General features: G+C 44.1%; 1 protein-coding gene across 1 annotated transcript in view; it reads left to right on the top strand.

Moving 5' to 3' along the window:
* Positions 1-4,210: 4,210 nt before the first annotated feature.
* Positions 4,211-16,362, top strand: part of CERCAM (cerebral endothelial cell adhesion molecule) — a 58,455-nt gene continuing 46,303 nt past the window's right edge. The window contains exon 1 of the mRNA XM_083721777.1: positions 4,211-4,305. Within this exon, the coding sequence (XP_083577903.1) occupies positions 4,268-4,305 (38 nt within the window). The 5' untranslated portion in view covers positions 4,211-4,267. The remainder of the gene's footprint in view (positions 4,306-16,362) is intronic.

Genomic DNA, 16,362 nt, shown 5'->3' on the forward strand with positions numbered 1-16,362 from the left:
AAGAAATACTCTTGTACAATCTACACTGCAATGACTAACCAAGCTTTTGCACACGTCTTCCTCGCTTTACTTGGGCCATGAGTTGGGATGGGGATACAGTCTGAGGATAAATTTTGTTTCAGTTCATGCTTAAGGACAAACTTGGCTAATTCGGACTTTTGGAAGCAGCTTGCAAACTGAAACACAGCCATCCTTCAAAATTTGCACTTTTTTGAATTTTGCAGTTCTCCAGCCAAGTAATGTGTACAAATATGCACATACTAGGATAAAGTATAAACGCATATATTAGCAAAAATAACATACAAAAATGCATTATATTTAGGAAAAATGTGCTCCAAAAACATGTATATTTGTAGAAACCCACACTAAAATGCTGGTGATTTTTTTGATGACTTTTTTTAAAAAAGAAGAAGAAGATACAAACTGATGTGGAAATGAGAATTGAACTTAATATTGGAAACATGAGAAACTGAGAGAAATTGAAAGTGATATATTTGCCCATGCCTAAAGCTGAGCTTCTAAAGTAGTAAAAATAGTAAAAATAGTAGTAGTAGTAGTACTAGTAGTAATAATACTAATAATAATAATAATAGGTGATGCTAGTTGATGACAACTTTTTAAAGGTCATGGGGGAAATATCTCTGTGTCCCTCTATGAACTTTATTTCTTAATGGTTCTCGTCTTCTCTTTTTCCTGATTTTCTGCTTCCCTCAAAATCAGTGTCAGAATTAATTAAGTTATGTGATCTTATACATATTAATTGTCTAAAATGTCTCTTCCTTTAAAAAAGCAGCAGCAGCAGCAGCAGCAGCAGAAGCTGTCCTTTCCTTGATGCTTTTCTGCTTCACTTGTAATAAAGAAAATATCTTAGCTAGTCTTTTCTAGTTGCTTGGCAACCCCGATTGAAACACACACATACATACGCGCGCGCACACACAGTCTGGACAAAATGTAACCAATTCAAAGACAAAGCTAAAGATTTTGGTGACATGTGACCCTTGTATGAAAAAGGGCAGTCTTAAAAACGTCCCTTCTGTCTTTTGCTCCTGACCAGTGTGGGGTGAGAAGGGGCTCCCCCTTCACTCTTACACCAATAAATATGGATTAGTGAAATACTTTTTTCCCACAGTGCTGAAAAGATTGGATTGATCTTTGCACCCCATTTATGTACCATCCTGACAAGCGGCTAAACAAAATTAACAGGGAAAAGTCGAAAGGAGGGAACCTGAACATTCTGGTGCCCCTTGCCAGGACAGGAGGAAGAGGGAGAAATTTCGCTTGACTAAATTTGAACCTCCCATTTGAACCTTTGGGGACGGTAGAAAGGGGAGGAGGAAAATGCCTCCGGTAAGGAGAAACTTTTGGATTCTACATTATTTCATCCAAATCAGGGTGGTGGGAAGGTTGCTAAGAATCTCAATTTTATTGTTCCATGGGAGAATCTATAACTCTGGGCACAAATTCCAGAGGATAAGATGTTTTCCTTCCATTATAGTAAAGCCCATGTAGAATCATGGAGTAAGTCGAAACTTCTGCAGGTGCCAAAGAGTTGATTAGGCCATGATCCAGCTAAAGTGAGTTGCAAAGCCTTCTTGAAGATTTTGGAGCAGCCTTGGAAAACAACATTAAATGCTTTCATCCATTCATCCAAAAGAGATCACGGAGAATTTGGTGAGTATTACTTAGGAATGTTCCCCTAGAGGCCTCTGTGGCCTTTCTGGTTGCCTTCAGACTGCCAGTATTAGGCAGGAGGGATGCAAGTGCATACCAGAAACCAATACAAGCTGATTAAAGCACTCTGTTGCCCAGGTGCCATAAATCCACTTTAAAGCCATTGCCACCTCCCCACAAAAGCAGACTTTTGCGGTTAGGAATGTGGTGGGGAAAGGCATTAGAAAGCATAGAGTGAACAAGTGATTAATGGAAAGACATGTAAGTGATCAGTGAAAACAGGACAAATGATCATTGTCATATAACACTGCCCCACAAACAAATCAGGACGGATGCTCTGTGAAGACAGACCTCTGTGCAGGCTTTGTGCAGGCTGGTCAGAGCACCTGGAGAAGGCCTGTGTCTCACACACTAGCTTGCTCTTAGCTACTTCCAGATCAACACTCCTTTCATGCAGGCCCTGAAATTGTAAGGGGCAGTATTTTATTATATATGTTATTCCAGAAAACATTCTCAGCACCCTGAACTACAGCTTCCAGAATTCTTTGAGGGAAGCCATGGCTGCTGAAAGTGGTGTCATGAGGCTTTAAATGTCTGTTGTGAATGTGGCCCAAGTCCAGGAGGACACCAGGATGAGAAATAAGAACATATTGGGGACAGTTTTTGACCAGAATAGCCCCATAATATGAACTCTCTCCACTTCCCCAAGCAGGGCAATATTCAGTTGGCGTGTGAATATTTGGTTTGGGGGAATAGGAGCAGGGGTCTTGTAAGAACTCTCAGCACCCTGAACAAACTACAGCACCCAGGATTATTTGGGGGGAACCATGACTGTTTAAACTGGTATCATGTATATTAAGAACACCCTCCAAGTCTCCCAATTTTCCAAGGACAGTTCTGGAATCACAAAGCCATCCCATCTTCTGATTTCATCCTGGAATGTTCCTATTTTCCCCTGCCAGTGTCATTTCCGCTGAGCTCAGGGAAGAGGGTGAGCTGCCACTTGTCCCAAGCGATGACGATGGTGGTGGTGGCAGCTGTGGGGGGCATCCCATTGCCTCTCCATGGCTCAGTGGCGTAGCGTGGGGGTGCAGGGGGGGCCGGCCGCACCGGGCGCAACATCTGGGGGTTAGGGTTAGGGGGCACAAATCCACGGGTTAGGGGGCGCAAATCCATGGGTTAGGGGGCACAAATTATTTGCCTTGCCCCGGGTGCTGACAACCCACGCTATGCCACTGCCGTGGCTGCTGCCACTGCTCTCCTGCCTTGGGCAGCTCATGGCAGCTGCTGGAGAGCAGGTGAGGAGGAGAAGGGGCTGCCACTGCCGAGGCCCCGCCCTTTGTGACACACCAACTCTGAGGGGCAGGCAGAGGGCAGGGCCGCCCTGGCGGGGAGAAAGGGGGAGCAGAGTGGAGCACAAAGAGTCTTGTTTGTTTTTAAAAATGCTTTGTGCATCCATGTCTAATCCTGCCCCTTTCTAAAAATTTATTTACAGTGGTACCTCGGGTTAAGAACTTAATTCGTTCTGGAGGTCTGTTCTTAACCTGAAACTGTTCTTAACCTGAGGTACCACTTTAGCTAATGGGGCCTCCCGCTGCCGCCACACGATTTCTGTTCTCATCCTGAGGTCAAGTTCTTAACCTGAGGTACTATTTCTGGGTTAGCAGAGTCTGTAACCTGAAGCGTCTGTAACGTGAGGTACGACTGTATTGGTGGGTGTTTTTATTTTTGTAAATCTACCAAAGAATAAACATAAATTTGGGATTAAAGGGTTTTCTCAAGACTTTGGAGGGCATGTGTTCTGTGTTCTCTTGGTGTCGTGGTGGAGGCACTTGCCCTTCTTCTGATAGGAAATGCCCAGGGGAGGGGGACATACAAAAAAATAGGGGTTTATAGGATGGTCAGTTGTGGGGAGAGTGAGAAATGTCTGTGTGTGTTCATCTGAGGAACATTGGAAGGTAAGTGAGAATGTCGCTTAGAAGGGCCTTTGGTCTGATCCAGCAGGTTCTTTTTATATTCCCTTTGCAGCCCGAAGCATAAAGGCATCCTTTCTGCAGATGTAATTTCTGCAAATGAAATTTCAACCTGGAAAAAACCATATATGACATATGAGAGCAAAGTAAATAGAGTGCTGTAACCCGCCCTTCCACCTGCCTTTTAGGTTCCAAGTGGCTGGTGTGGACAGGAGAGGAAACCAAAATATTGGTCACCTGGGCCCCTGGCTCCCAACCCACTTTATTTAGCCGTTGGTTGTTGTGCTTTTAAAAATAATTTCTCTTCTGGCACAAATCTCATTTTGGAGATCCACTGAAAACAATAATCAGGTTATTCCAAAATCCCCAAAGAGAGGCAGATTCTTTTGGCAAGGTAAATAAAATAAATCCCACATGTGCCAACTTTCCCCCTTTCCTTCCTGACTTTGCCAGGAAAGAAAATAGGTCAAGAGGGAGGGGCCAGTCAGAAAACGCAACCCAGTGAAGTTATTTCCAGTCCCTCTCCCCCCCCCCTTCTACTGATCCTTCCAAAACAGCAGGACAAATATTTCTCCTCTAGAAGCAAATAACTGTTTTAGCAGAATGTCTTCAGTGCTGGAGTGATGGTGATGGCAGCAGAGACCAGCCTTGCGAAAACCCTGTAAGTTGGAGATTTTTTTCAAACTGTTTTACTATATTTGCAGACATGTTAGAAGTTCAATTTTTCTCCATTTATTATCGGGGGTATCAGGAAGGGTTTCCTCAAGAGTACAGATATCGTATGCACCTTTCACGAAGGAGAGTAGAAGGGCTGAAAGGGAAAATGGTGGTCAGAGTTAATTTAATAAGGATCATGGGAACATAAGAAGACCCCTCTCAACCAGGCCAATGGCTTATCTAGTCCAGCAATCCTTTCTCACAGGGTCCACCTAGAAACTCTCAGGTAGGAACCAAGCACAAGAGCACTCTCCTCTCCTGTGGCTTCCGGCAACTGTTATTCATAAATTTTCCCAATCCTCTTCTAAAGCCATCCAATTTGATGGCCATCCCTGGAGGGAGTTCCATGGTTTAACTATGCCACGTGTGAATCTTTCAGCATTCTGCTCATGGGATGTCTATGAGTTCTGGGGTTGTGAGAGAGGGAGGAAACTTTCCTCTATACACTTTCTCCATGCCATGCTTCATTTTATCTTCTATCATGCCACCTCATTTTTAGTTGACAAGAAATAAGCAGAGCCTCAAATATATAGCAGAACAGCCACGAAGAGCCAGGTTTTGTGAGGTTGTGGAAATAGCGACAGACTGAACTTTCAATTCAGGTCCCTGCTTGTATGTGAATCTTTAACCAATCACTCTGTCTCTGAACCTGATCTACCCCACAGGTGATGATGATGATGATGATGATGATTTATTTGTAACCCCACCCCCCCAGCTGGCTTTCCCCAGCCACTCTGGGCGGCTTCCAACAAAGATTAAAAATACATTAAAATGTCACACATTATAAACTTCCCTAAACAGGGTTGCCTTCAGATGTCTTCTAAATGTCAGGTAGTTGCTTATCTCTTTGACATCTGATGGGAGGATGTTCCACAGGGCGGGTGCCACTACTGAGAAGGCCCTCTTCCTGGTTCCCTGTAACTTCGCTTCCCACAGTGAGAGCTGATTGCAGGGTGGGGACCAAAGGGGGATGAACTACCCCAGAAGGAGCACTGCATACCCCCCACCAGAGATACTACCCCCCCCATAGCACCCTATGCACTCCAGAATATGTGTAATTAATAAATAATATTATTTAGGCCATGTGACACAATTCTTATTTAGGTTTTCTTCTGGTGTAGAAAGAAAGATACACATTGTAGCTTGAATCAAAGTCAAACTGTTTTGTCTGCTCATTGGAACAATTTCACTTGGAATGGCTTGGTGGGATTGACATGTACTTTGGTTGTATGCAGCCATGTTCAACTTGGAAATCAATAGAGCCACCTTTGAGTAAAGTTTACTTGAATACCACCTTTCTTGTGTCCTTTCTGCCTCTCTCTTCGTCAGTAAACTCAGCCTCTGTGCGGCGGGGAGAGACCCAGTGTCGCTGGTGTGTCTGGTGGTGCAGATTGCAAACATCTCCAAGGCTTGCCAAAGGGTTAAGGGCCTTAACAAAGGACTTTTGACCAAGCCTTAAGATGAATTACCCATTCTCTTCCTAGGCCAGTGGACTTCCTCGTACTGTGCGTGTGCGTACCGTATATGTCACTTCTGTCTCCCCTGCAATCTCTCTCTCTCTCTCTCTCTCTCTCTCTCTCTCTCTCTCACACACACACACACACACACACACACACTCTTTCATCTCCTCTTCTGTCCCATGAAAGAAAAAGAGTGCAGAACAAATAAAGTTATGGGCTGTGGGCCAGAAGTGGGTTAGTTAGATTTTTTTTAGTGGGGTTGCTGACCTGTCAGAAGCTATGTTATTGAAATTGGTTTGGGCAGTTACTTTTAACTCTCCACTTCTTTCAGAAAAATGCTGTTTCCTCTTAGTTTTTATTTAGTTTTATTTAGTTGTTGTTTCAATTTGATCGTTGTTAGCTGTCCAGAGATGTACGAACATAGGAGTCAGACTTCTGGCTCACAATGACTAGCCGCAGCTCTGCAGGGCTTCAGACTGAGGTTCCTCCAAGCATTGATGTGGAGATGCCAGGGACTGAACCGGGGGAGATCCTGTATTGCAGGGGGTTGGACTAGATGACCCTCGGGGTTCCTTCTAACTCCACACTTCTACGATTCTATGGAAAATGTGACGTAGGCGCTCCACCGCTGAACTGCTGTCCTTCACCTAAAAATAAGGGTAGGTCCAGTTAAAAAACACAGGACGTGGCCATATGGTATGTTGGAATGCTGTTGTATCCACCCTAATACCGTCTACACTGGCAGAGGCTCTCCAGGGTTTTGGGCAGAGGCTCTCCCAACCCCACCTGGAGATGCCAGGGATTGAATCAGGATTTAAGGCAGATGGATTTAAGGCAGATGCTCTGCTATGGATCTAGATTCAGGTAGGTAGCTGTGTTGGTCTGACGCAGTTGAAATATATTTTAAAAAATAAGTTAGTGCAAGGTTTTGAGAAGGTTAAGTCATGCAAGGTGTGGATGTGTGCTTTCCTCTGATGAAGGGCCTACATTTCTTGCAAAATCTTCTCCACCCCTTTCCCCCTTTTTCATCTCTCTCCCCCGCCCCCACTTCCCACTTTTAAAGCGCTATGGTGCCACTTAGGATAGTCGTGGTTTCCCCCAAAGGATTCTGGGAGCTGCAGTTTAGCAGGGAACTCTGGGAAATTCAGGTCTGTGAGGGGAATAGGAGCAGGGAGTCTCCTAATCAATTCTCAGCACCCTGAACAAACTACAGCTTCCAGAATTCTTTGAGGGAAGCCATGGCTGCTTAAAGTGGTGTCATGGTGCTTTAAATGTGTGTTGTGAATGTGGCCCAAGTTCAGGAGGACATCTGACTGAGAAATGTGAACATATTGGGGACAGTTTTTGACCAGAATAGCCCCATTACATAAACTCTCTTTACTTCCCCACTTGGTTGGCGTGTGAGCATGTGTGGTGATACCCGATTATTATCGATTAAGGATATTTCTTGACCATCTTCGACATTGTATTCCAAGGTAGTGTCCAATCATTTGAAAAGCAGACATCAAAACATAAAATTATAGTACAGTGTAAAATGCAGGGGATAAACCTTTATATATGCAAAAGCAGGGCCATTAGAGAAAGCCAAACCATTTGTCCATCGAGCCCAGTGTTGTCTGTTCTGACTGGCAGCCACTCTGCAGAGACTCCAGCAATGAAGGGTCGTGGCCACAGCACTTGCTGCTTCCTCACCCTTTTTCCACTGGAGATGCTGCCCAGGACTGAACCTGAGACCTGCTGCATGCAGGAGAGATGCTCTGGCTCCTCTGATGATATTTGGATTTAGGTAGTGATTTCAGGGTGTTCAAAGTGCTCAACTTAAATTTATCATTCTGATCCTTAAGATGAACCTGTTAGACTTGGCAATGTTATTTGCCCCATAGAGGTGTAGGACCTGAGCCCGAGAGACAAATTGCGACCTAAGGCCTGAATTCAAATTATTTAATAAATAAATAAATAAACAAATAAATAAATTTATATACCACACTTCATCCAATGATCACAGGGCAGTTGGCAGTATAAAAACACAAAACCACGTAACTTCATAGCAAAACAATCACCCCCACCCCAGAAACATTTAAAATACCATTGATTGTTTAATCAGCCAAAGACCAGAGTGAAGAAGAACATTTTCACCTGTCACCTAAAGATATGTAATGAACAGGGGCATCTTAAGCATATTCAGTGCTGTGGTGCGAAGCTCCCTCTGGTGCCCCCCCCCCCCCGTTTCCCAGAGTTTTTTAGGGAGGACGGCAGGGCTGCCCACCTCGCCGCTTCGTGCCACGGTGGCCAAGGCAGACAGAGGCTCTGGGCATGGCGGAGGTGGGCGAGGGCGGTGAGCTATGCCGGGAGGCGCCACATCCAGCCTCTGCCTCTTCCCTGGCGCCTTCCAGAACTTGGCGCCCCTGCGCCCTGCGCTACTAGCCTCTATGGGTAAGACAATGAAGGCATCATGTGAGCCTCCCTGGGAAGAGCATCTGATGAATGGGGAGCCACCACAGAAAAGGTCCCATCCTTGTGCTGCCACCCTCTTTCTTCCAAGGATTGCAAGGTTAAGCCTTCACCAGATACTGTACTGTTTGTAGAACACCCATGATTTTCTAACTAGCTGTGAGGACTAAACATTTTATTTTTTAAACAGACAAAAACAAACAAACAAATTACCAAACAAGCACAGGAATTGCTGCCCAGTTGAGTCATGTTGACATGTTCCAGCTTTGCGACTGTATCAGGCTAGGTTGCTCACAGCCCAGCAGTGCTGAGTCTCAGGTCTGGGAGCTGAATGTGGCCCTCCTTGGAACTTGCCCCAGGACACACCTCATTGCCAATCAGAAGGTCGGCGGTTCGAATCCCCGTGATGGGGTGAGCTCCCGTTGCTCAGTCCCTGCTCCTGCCAACCTAGCAGTTCAAAAGCACATCAAAGTGCAAGTAGATAAATAGGTACCACTGCAGCAGGAAGGTAAACAGCGTTTCCATGCGCTGCTCTGGTTCGCCAGAAGCGGCTTAGTCATGCTGGCCACATGACCCGGAAGCTTTAGACCAGCTCCCTCAGCCAACAAAGCGAGATGAGCGCTGCAACCCCAGAGTTGGTCACCACTGGACCTAATGGTCAGGGGTCCCTTTACCTTTACCTTTAGGATGTGCCCTTGAACTCTGATGATGCTTCTTTCTTGCCTGGATGGAGGGTGTGTGTGTTTGTGTGTGTGTGTAGAAACCAGGCTACAAGTAAAATTTACATTTGTTGCTCTGCCCCATTTTTTTGCTCTCTTGTATGTGGCCCTTGGAAGGTTGTTCAGAACAGAATGTGGCCCTCAGGCTAAGAAAGGTTTCCCACCCCTGGACCAAGTTACTGGGCACCAATGTTAATATATTGTCTCTGGGAAGCATCTCTGTCCTGAGTTTATAATTCTGCAACTCCATTTGGGTACATTGCTGGATTGAAGCTGCCTTATACAGCCCAGACTGTTTTTCCACTTAGCCCAGCAAGTGGCTCCCAAGCTTCTTGCCAGATCTTCTTGCTGGAGATGGCAGAGGTTGAACCTGGTACTTTATCCTTGTAAAGCAAATGTTCCATCACTGAGCTATGGCGTTAACTGGGCCCTTGATTGGCTGTCTCTTTTTCATTAGTTTAAGACATCTGGTGCTGTTAGAATTTCCAGCTGAGCATCGAAGGGTATGGTTGACTCAGAAAGCTCAGAAATGATATTGTAGTGTACCTTTGTACTTAAGCATTACCTGCATGAGTCCTTGCTTTCAAAAGCTTTGGGGACGAGGTGCCTGTGCCAAAAAACAGCAGATACATCATAATGGTAATTGCTCACTTAACTGCTGTGTATATGGCGTTATGTCAGATCATGCTACAAAAGGAATTCTGCTAAGCTCTGATCCCCTATAAACAAGCAAGGTTAATACACTGCCCAACCAATAAGGTCTTGCAAGCAGTCTTGTCTAGTTTTCTGGTTGTGCCTGTATGATAATGATGCACACAGAGACCTATAAGCTCAGCTAACTAGCCAGGCTAGAAGCCTTTGTTGCTCCTGCATGTAGTGTCTCATTTGGCCTGTACTCCACATTTTTCTATGCAAATCTTCAGGTGTGCACTAGCTGAACAAACATAATGCGTTAGCAGGCCTTTTGGCACCAGCTTTAGCGTGCTTGTGTTTTGTTTTACCAACGTAGACTCAGCCTTGGACTTAGTGAGACCATTCGTCCATCTAACTCAGAATTGTTTGCACTGACTGGCAACAGGTCTCCAGGGTTTCAGATTATTTTTTTATTGGGAATGTATTCTGAAACACATTCTTGACACAATAATAGTGTATTAGTGATGGATTTATTTTGATTTAGTTTGTTCTGTGATGCTTCCTCAAGGCTACCACCAGGACATTTTTTTTCAGCTGGAACTAGCCAGAACCCAGTTCTGAGGAGAAAACGGTGCTCCAAAACCAGAGACACCCCCGTCTCCTTTGATCAGCAAAGTAGCAGACACGTGGTGTACAGTTCGTTGCTAGCTCCCTACCAATGTAACTTTAGCTCATTTAGAGCAATCCAGTTTCCAGCAGTAAAAAAATGCACCATACAATATAACGCAAAAATGAAAATTTTTATTAAAAAAATACAGTCCCGGGGGGGGTGGGGGGTGGATAGAAGGAGGAGAATAACAGTAGACAGTAGATATAGGCTACCTCCAGAGCAAGTGTTGTAAACAGCAGCTGTGCTGTTCTGGTAGCTCCCTGACAAGCTCTCAGGTGGGCACGATTGACATTCTAAGAGAACAAGGGAGGTGTTCTTGGTGAGTTCATGGTGAGTTCCTGCACCTCTTTTTCTAGAAAAATAGCACTGCCTGCCACATTATTGCTGCTGATCAACTAAGGTTTCAGCGCAACAAAGGTAGGACAAGAATATAATTGACCATTTTTGCTCAGGATGGAAGGTTCTGTTAGTTCTGGTTTTCTCAGTTTCTCAATTTTCCAGTCTTAAATTTGCTATTCCACATTTCTGCATAACATTTTTAAAAATACTGTTATGAAAATTAATGAGCATTTTAATGCAAATTTGTCTCCTTAAGCACATTTTTGTGTGCAGTTTTGACTTATGTACACATTTTTTTTGCAAGTAAATACCCTGAAGATAAAACAATTTGTATGTTAATTTTACCATTATATTTATTTTAATGCACGATTTCACCTCATGTAATCACTTTTGTAAACATTGCTTGGTTGGAGAACTGGATCACAAAGTTCAGAGAGTGTGAATTCCAAAGGACAGCTGTGTTTCAGTTCACATGAGTGTGAATTTGGTAGATTTGGCTTTAAATAAGATAAAAAGTAAGCTCTACCATCCCAATGGAATTTCAACAGGAAGTTACAGGTGTCCTTTTTATTGTGCATTCATGATGATTTGTGCTCATGATGGCATTGGTGAAGTTACATGCTACCCTGCTTTCAACACCGTTTTCATCTGCAAAAGTTTCAGGGCAGATACGGTTCCTTGGTTTCCAATCTGTCTGTGCTTTGTAGCTTCCTCCTGAAATCCTGTGAAGTGTTCCAGGGTTGTTGGGGATTTTTGGTCTCAGTTTCATTGCGCTGTAGTGCAAGAGTTCCCCTCTGAACAATAGCAATGTGGTGACATCAGGGAAGCAATGCAAAACAAGGAAAAAAGCAGAATGATGTGTGGACAGTCTAGTATACATCCACCACCAACACACTATTACTGTTTCAATCGCATCAGAAGAAAACAGAGCAGAAAACCAGCCTGGAGGGGGGGCATAGGATGATTCTCTCTGCTTTCCCTCCTGTCTGCCCTTTCCCCCCACCTTCAGAGTGGCTGTGGGTGGGGAAATGGGATTCCTCTGGGAGTTAAAGGTGGCAATACAGAACATGGAGATTTGACTCCATACCAGATTAAAATGTAATACAACTTGGAGGTGCCCCCAAAATCTGGGTGAGTTGCCGACGACAGTTGGGGCGGGGGGGGGGGGGAAGACTGTGTGGATAACAGGTGAAATCCACCCCACCCCCACTGTCAGTCCATCAAAAGATGGTTGCTCTATCTACATTCGGTTTCCTTCCAGAGATTTGCGAGGGAGCACTCCCCCCCCCCACTCTAAGTCCTTTTGTCCATCCTTTGTAATGGAAAGAGTCCCCTCCTAAATCAATTCCATGACACTGTTATTGTTTCTCCACTAAGAGTTTTTAAACTTTCCCCCCTCCCGAGGTCAGGAATGTGGACAGTTGCTATTGGGGCGGTGGAGCCTGGGTGGTTGGGGGGGTGTTGAAGGGTCAGCCTGTCTCTGTGGGTCATATGACAACAAATCCTTTTGAGAATATCTACCCTTCATCACTGCCAATATTGTCTTTTGCCAGCAGGGTCCTGGCACGGACCTTGAATGGCTCTAGCTTCGGCCTCTGTCCACTGCATCGGTCAGCATCTGGGAATGGACAGAAGGGCATTGTGTGTGAAAATAGCTTTGTTTTTGGTCACAGCTGCCCGGGTTTGGACTAGGACTGACCGAAGTCCTGGTGGGTGGGAGAGAAAGGAGGGAGAGGGGGGATTGGGAAAGTATGGGTCAGTGCTTCCTAGAGGGTTTTCCCACCCCTCCAGGCCAAACACTTCTGTGTCCAGACTTTAGAGAGCCTAGCTGAAGAATTTGGAAGGGGTCCTTCTCCCCTCCCCCCTCCTTTCCCCTCTTTCTTTTAAAGTGATGGAATTTATTAGGGGCGGGAAGAGGATATAAAGAAAACTCCTCCTATTATTATTATTTTTTTAAAAAAAACATTCAAAGAATTAGGCCAGATGTATAGAGGATCTGTAGAATTTAGAAACTTATGCTGCGAGTTAAATGAGGGATAAAACACCTTGAGCCACAAAGTACAATGAAGATATCAAACTGTCTTCTTCTTTTTAATTGAAGCAGTATTTTATGGAGAGCAAAGGGTTTTTGCATCAGATGGCGCAAGTCACTGTGAGAGTTTTCTGTGGGCCTGTAAGAAACCAGAAGAGTCTATCCTAAAGAAATGGAATATATAAAAAGACTAAAGGATGGAAGTAGTTACCCATCTTTCATACTTTCTTTTATCCTTTCTGAATCTTCTTACATTCAGCCCCATTGGATATCTACAAGTTCCAGAATTATGAACTGTGTAACTTGCACCTGTATGCCTGCCTTGTTGCCTTCAGATGTAGTGGAGGATGCTACCCAATTAATGACACACTGCCCTGTTGCTGGTCTTTGAATTATAATTCAGCCACCACTCCAGGTGGTGGAATTGGGGGTGGGAGTACAATATTGTCCTTTGCCATAAGGGGCAAAATGGTTTAGTGTGGTTATTTCCATGCTACAGACATGCCCCACTTTCCAGAGACCTATCAGGATGGCATTGACAACTGTCAATATAGACATGTTAAATTGAATTCAAGATGTTGTAACTGTGCAGAGATTGTGAAAAATTGACTTCTCTTTGTTGTCCTGTTTACAATATAATATGGAGATATCTGGAACAGTATCTTGCCGTCACTGTTTTTCTTTTATTTGTAATCAAATCAACCAAAAATTGATTCTTTTTAGCCAATAGCAATGGATATCTAGTAGAAAAGGCATCTTCAAAGGTATGCCACAGGTTTCCCCCTGCAATACGTTGGCTTGTTTTACTGAATGCTGATAGCATAGATCATGGGCCAGCCCTGTTGCATCCATAAATGCTCATGTGTCTGCAGGGGCCTTCCCTGGCACTCCCTCAGGGATCACCTCTTGCCAACTAAAATTAGGGGGTTGTATCCATTGTTAGTCCTACTCAAAGTAGACTCCTTAAATTAATGAACTTGTCTAATTAGGGTTCATTAATTTCAGTGAGTCTACTCTGAGTACAAATTCTTTCAATACAACCCTAAGCTTGAAAGAAACATTCTATTATAGTTAATAGAATAGCTTGTGGTTTCCTATGGTGTTTATTTACCTTTGTGTATTTAGAAATTTGGTTTCCCCTCCACTTTTGTATTTGTTAATAATTTGGAAAAAGTGGGGGTTTTGTTTATGCTTTTAAAAAGAATAGCTTGTGGTTATGCTTATCTATGGTATGTGTATGTCATGCCCATGATAGTCTCTCTAGTTTACAAATCTTTTCAAAGACTCAAAATGGGTTGGCAACCCCTCACATAGATTTTGATATCCTGTACCCCATTGATCAAATTAATAATGTGTTGGGTCCCCCTTCGAATAATCTCTACTCCAAACAAGCCTGGGTGCTTCCAGATTGGAGCTTGATGTTTAAAATGGGTCTGGAAGGGTAAATCAGGATTAAATGTTGGGGCAGAGGAGAGATACAATCCGGTATTTTGATACCAGTGACATTGTGCGAATAATAATAATAATAATAATAATAATAATAATAATAATAATTTATACCCTGCCCATCTGGCTGGGTTTCCCCAGCCACGCTGGATGGCTCCCAATCGAATATTAAAAACAGAATACAGCATTACACATAAAAAACTTCCCAAAACAGGGCTGCCTTCGGATGTCTTTTAAAAGTAGGATTGTCCTTGTCATCTGATGGGAGAGCATTCCACAGGGCGGGTCCCACTACCAAGAAGGCCCTCTGCCTGGTTACCTGCAACTTCGCTTCTTGCAGTGAAGGAACCACCAGAAGGACCTCGGTGTCCGGGCTGAATGATGGGGGTGGAGACGCTCCTTCAGGTATACTGGACCGAGGCCGTTTAGAGCTTTAAAGACGCATGAGCAGCAGTACCCATCCCACTTGGAAGCACCCTCTGTATATTTGATGGGGCTTTTCCAACGGATGTGTCTGTGTTCAGGTCTGTTGTGCAACATGCCACTGATGCAATAATAGTGCATTAGTGGCAGAATTGTCCTGGACCACACACACAACATTTTCCAGTTGTTCTGTGATACTTCCTCGGTGTTGCTGTATTGTTGCCGTCTTGAGAGATGGGCACTCTTGCACTTCAGTACAACAAAGGCAGGGCCAATAATAATAATAATCTGGGACATCTGGCATGTAGAAAGTTACAGAATTTCAGGAGAAAGTTATGGGGTGTGTTCCAATGCTGCTGTATGTTTGCCCTGAAACTTTTGCAGGTGCAAATAGTATTGAAGGTAGGATTTTATATAAATGCACAGTAAAAAGGACGCGTGGAAGGAGGCAGAAAGTTTCTTCCAAGGAAGTCGTGACCAGCATTGTTTGGCCATGCTTCGATGCTTGGCATTTACTTAGAAATTTTGTTCCCCAAATTGTAATAATAGAACATCTTGACAATGTCATCCTCCTCAGATCATTATTCTCCTGTGTTCTCCTCTGGCTTCTTCCTGGAATCACCATCGTTTTTTGGAGAGGAGAGATCAGCAGAATTTACGTAAATGTAGGTTGCCTTGGTGCTTCTTTTCTGCTTATTTGAAGAGGCATTTCTGGTCCACCTGCATCTGAGCAACATATTTATTATTTGAAGCTGCTTTTAAATGTACACACAAAAAGTGCACTGAGCATGATGGGAAAGTCGTGGGCTGTAACCTTTGTCCATTTTCAGCCAACAAATCATACCAATTAACATTAGAGTTTGCAACAGATGAGCCCTATGCCTGGTCCAGCTGGGCTCTTTGTATCTTGGATGCTTTGACCTTTTGAAATATGTTGTATAAATTGATGGTGAGTTACAAAACATAATGTCCAGAACACAAGAAGCAGTACAGTGGTACCTTGGGTTACATACACTTCAGGTTACAGACTCCGCTAACTCGGAAATATTACCTTGGGTTAAAAACTTTGCTTCAGGATGAGAACAGAAATCGTGCTCCGGCGGTGTGGCGGCAGCGGGAGGCCCCATTAGCTAAAGTGGTGCTCCAGGTTAAGAACAGTTTCAGGTTAAGAACAGACCTCCGGAACGAATTAAGTTCTTAACCCAAGGTACCACTGTAGTTCCATTCTATTTTGTGCTGGCCAGCTCACATTCAAAGTACTGGGACCAGTTCTAGATGCCACATCTTAAGAACTTTGACAAACTGGAGTGTTTCTAGACTATGATGATCAGGTGGTGATGTACCTTGTTACATCCTCTGAGGAACAGTTGAAAGAGCCGAGTATGTTTAGCCTGGAGAAGAAAATATTAGTATCAAAATGCCTGAAGGACAATGGACTAGTAATTCCCATCCACAACAGTCATGCCACCGCTTTATCACACCCAGGGTTCCTTCTTCCCTTTCGGGTTCCCCAGCTGGTTCCTTGCCCGATTTATCTGCATCTAACCAGTCCATGACAGTTACTTACATTCCAGCCATTTACAGTTAGGGAGAATCTAGCTTAACCCTGAATAGGTGACTATTTATATGGCAAATAGTTATGGGCAGGTGGGAGAGCTTAGATATTTGAAAGGGGTTATGTTTGTAAAAGGGATCACTCTCTGATGATCCAGATGGAGAAGAGAATACCGTATTTTTTGCTCCATAGGATCACCAGCCCATAGGATGCACCTAGTTTTTTGGGGGGGAAATAAAGGGGGGGAAATTATTTTTCCCCCCAGGCGCGGGG

The sequence above is a fragment of the Podarcis gaigeae genome (genome assembly GCF_964106915.1).
Source record: "Podarcis gaigeae genome assembly, chromosome: Z".
Classification (NCBI taxonomy): domain Eukaryota; kingdom Metazoa; phylum Chordata; class Lepidosauria; order Squamata; family Lacertidae; genus Podarcis; species Podarcis gaigeae.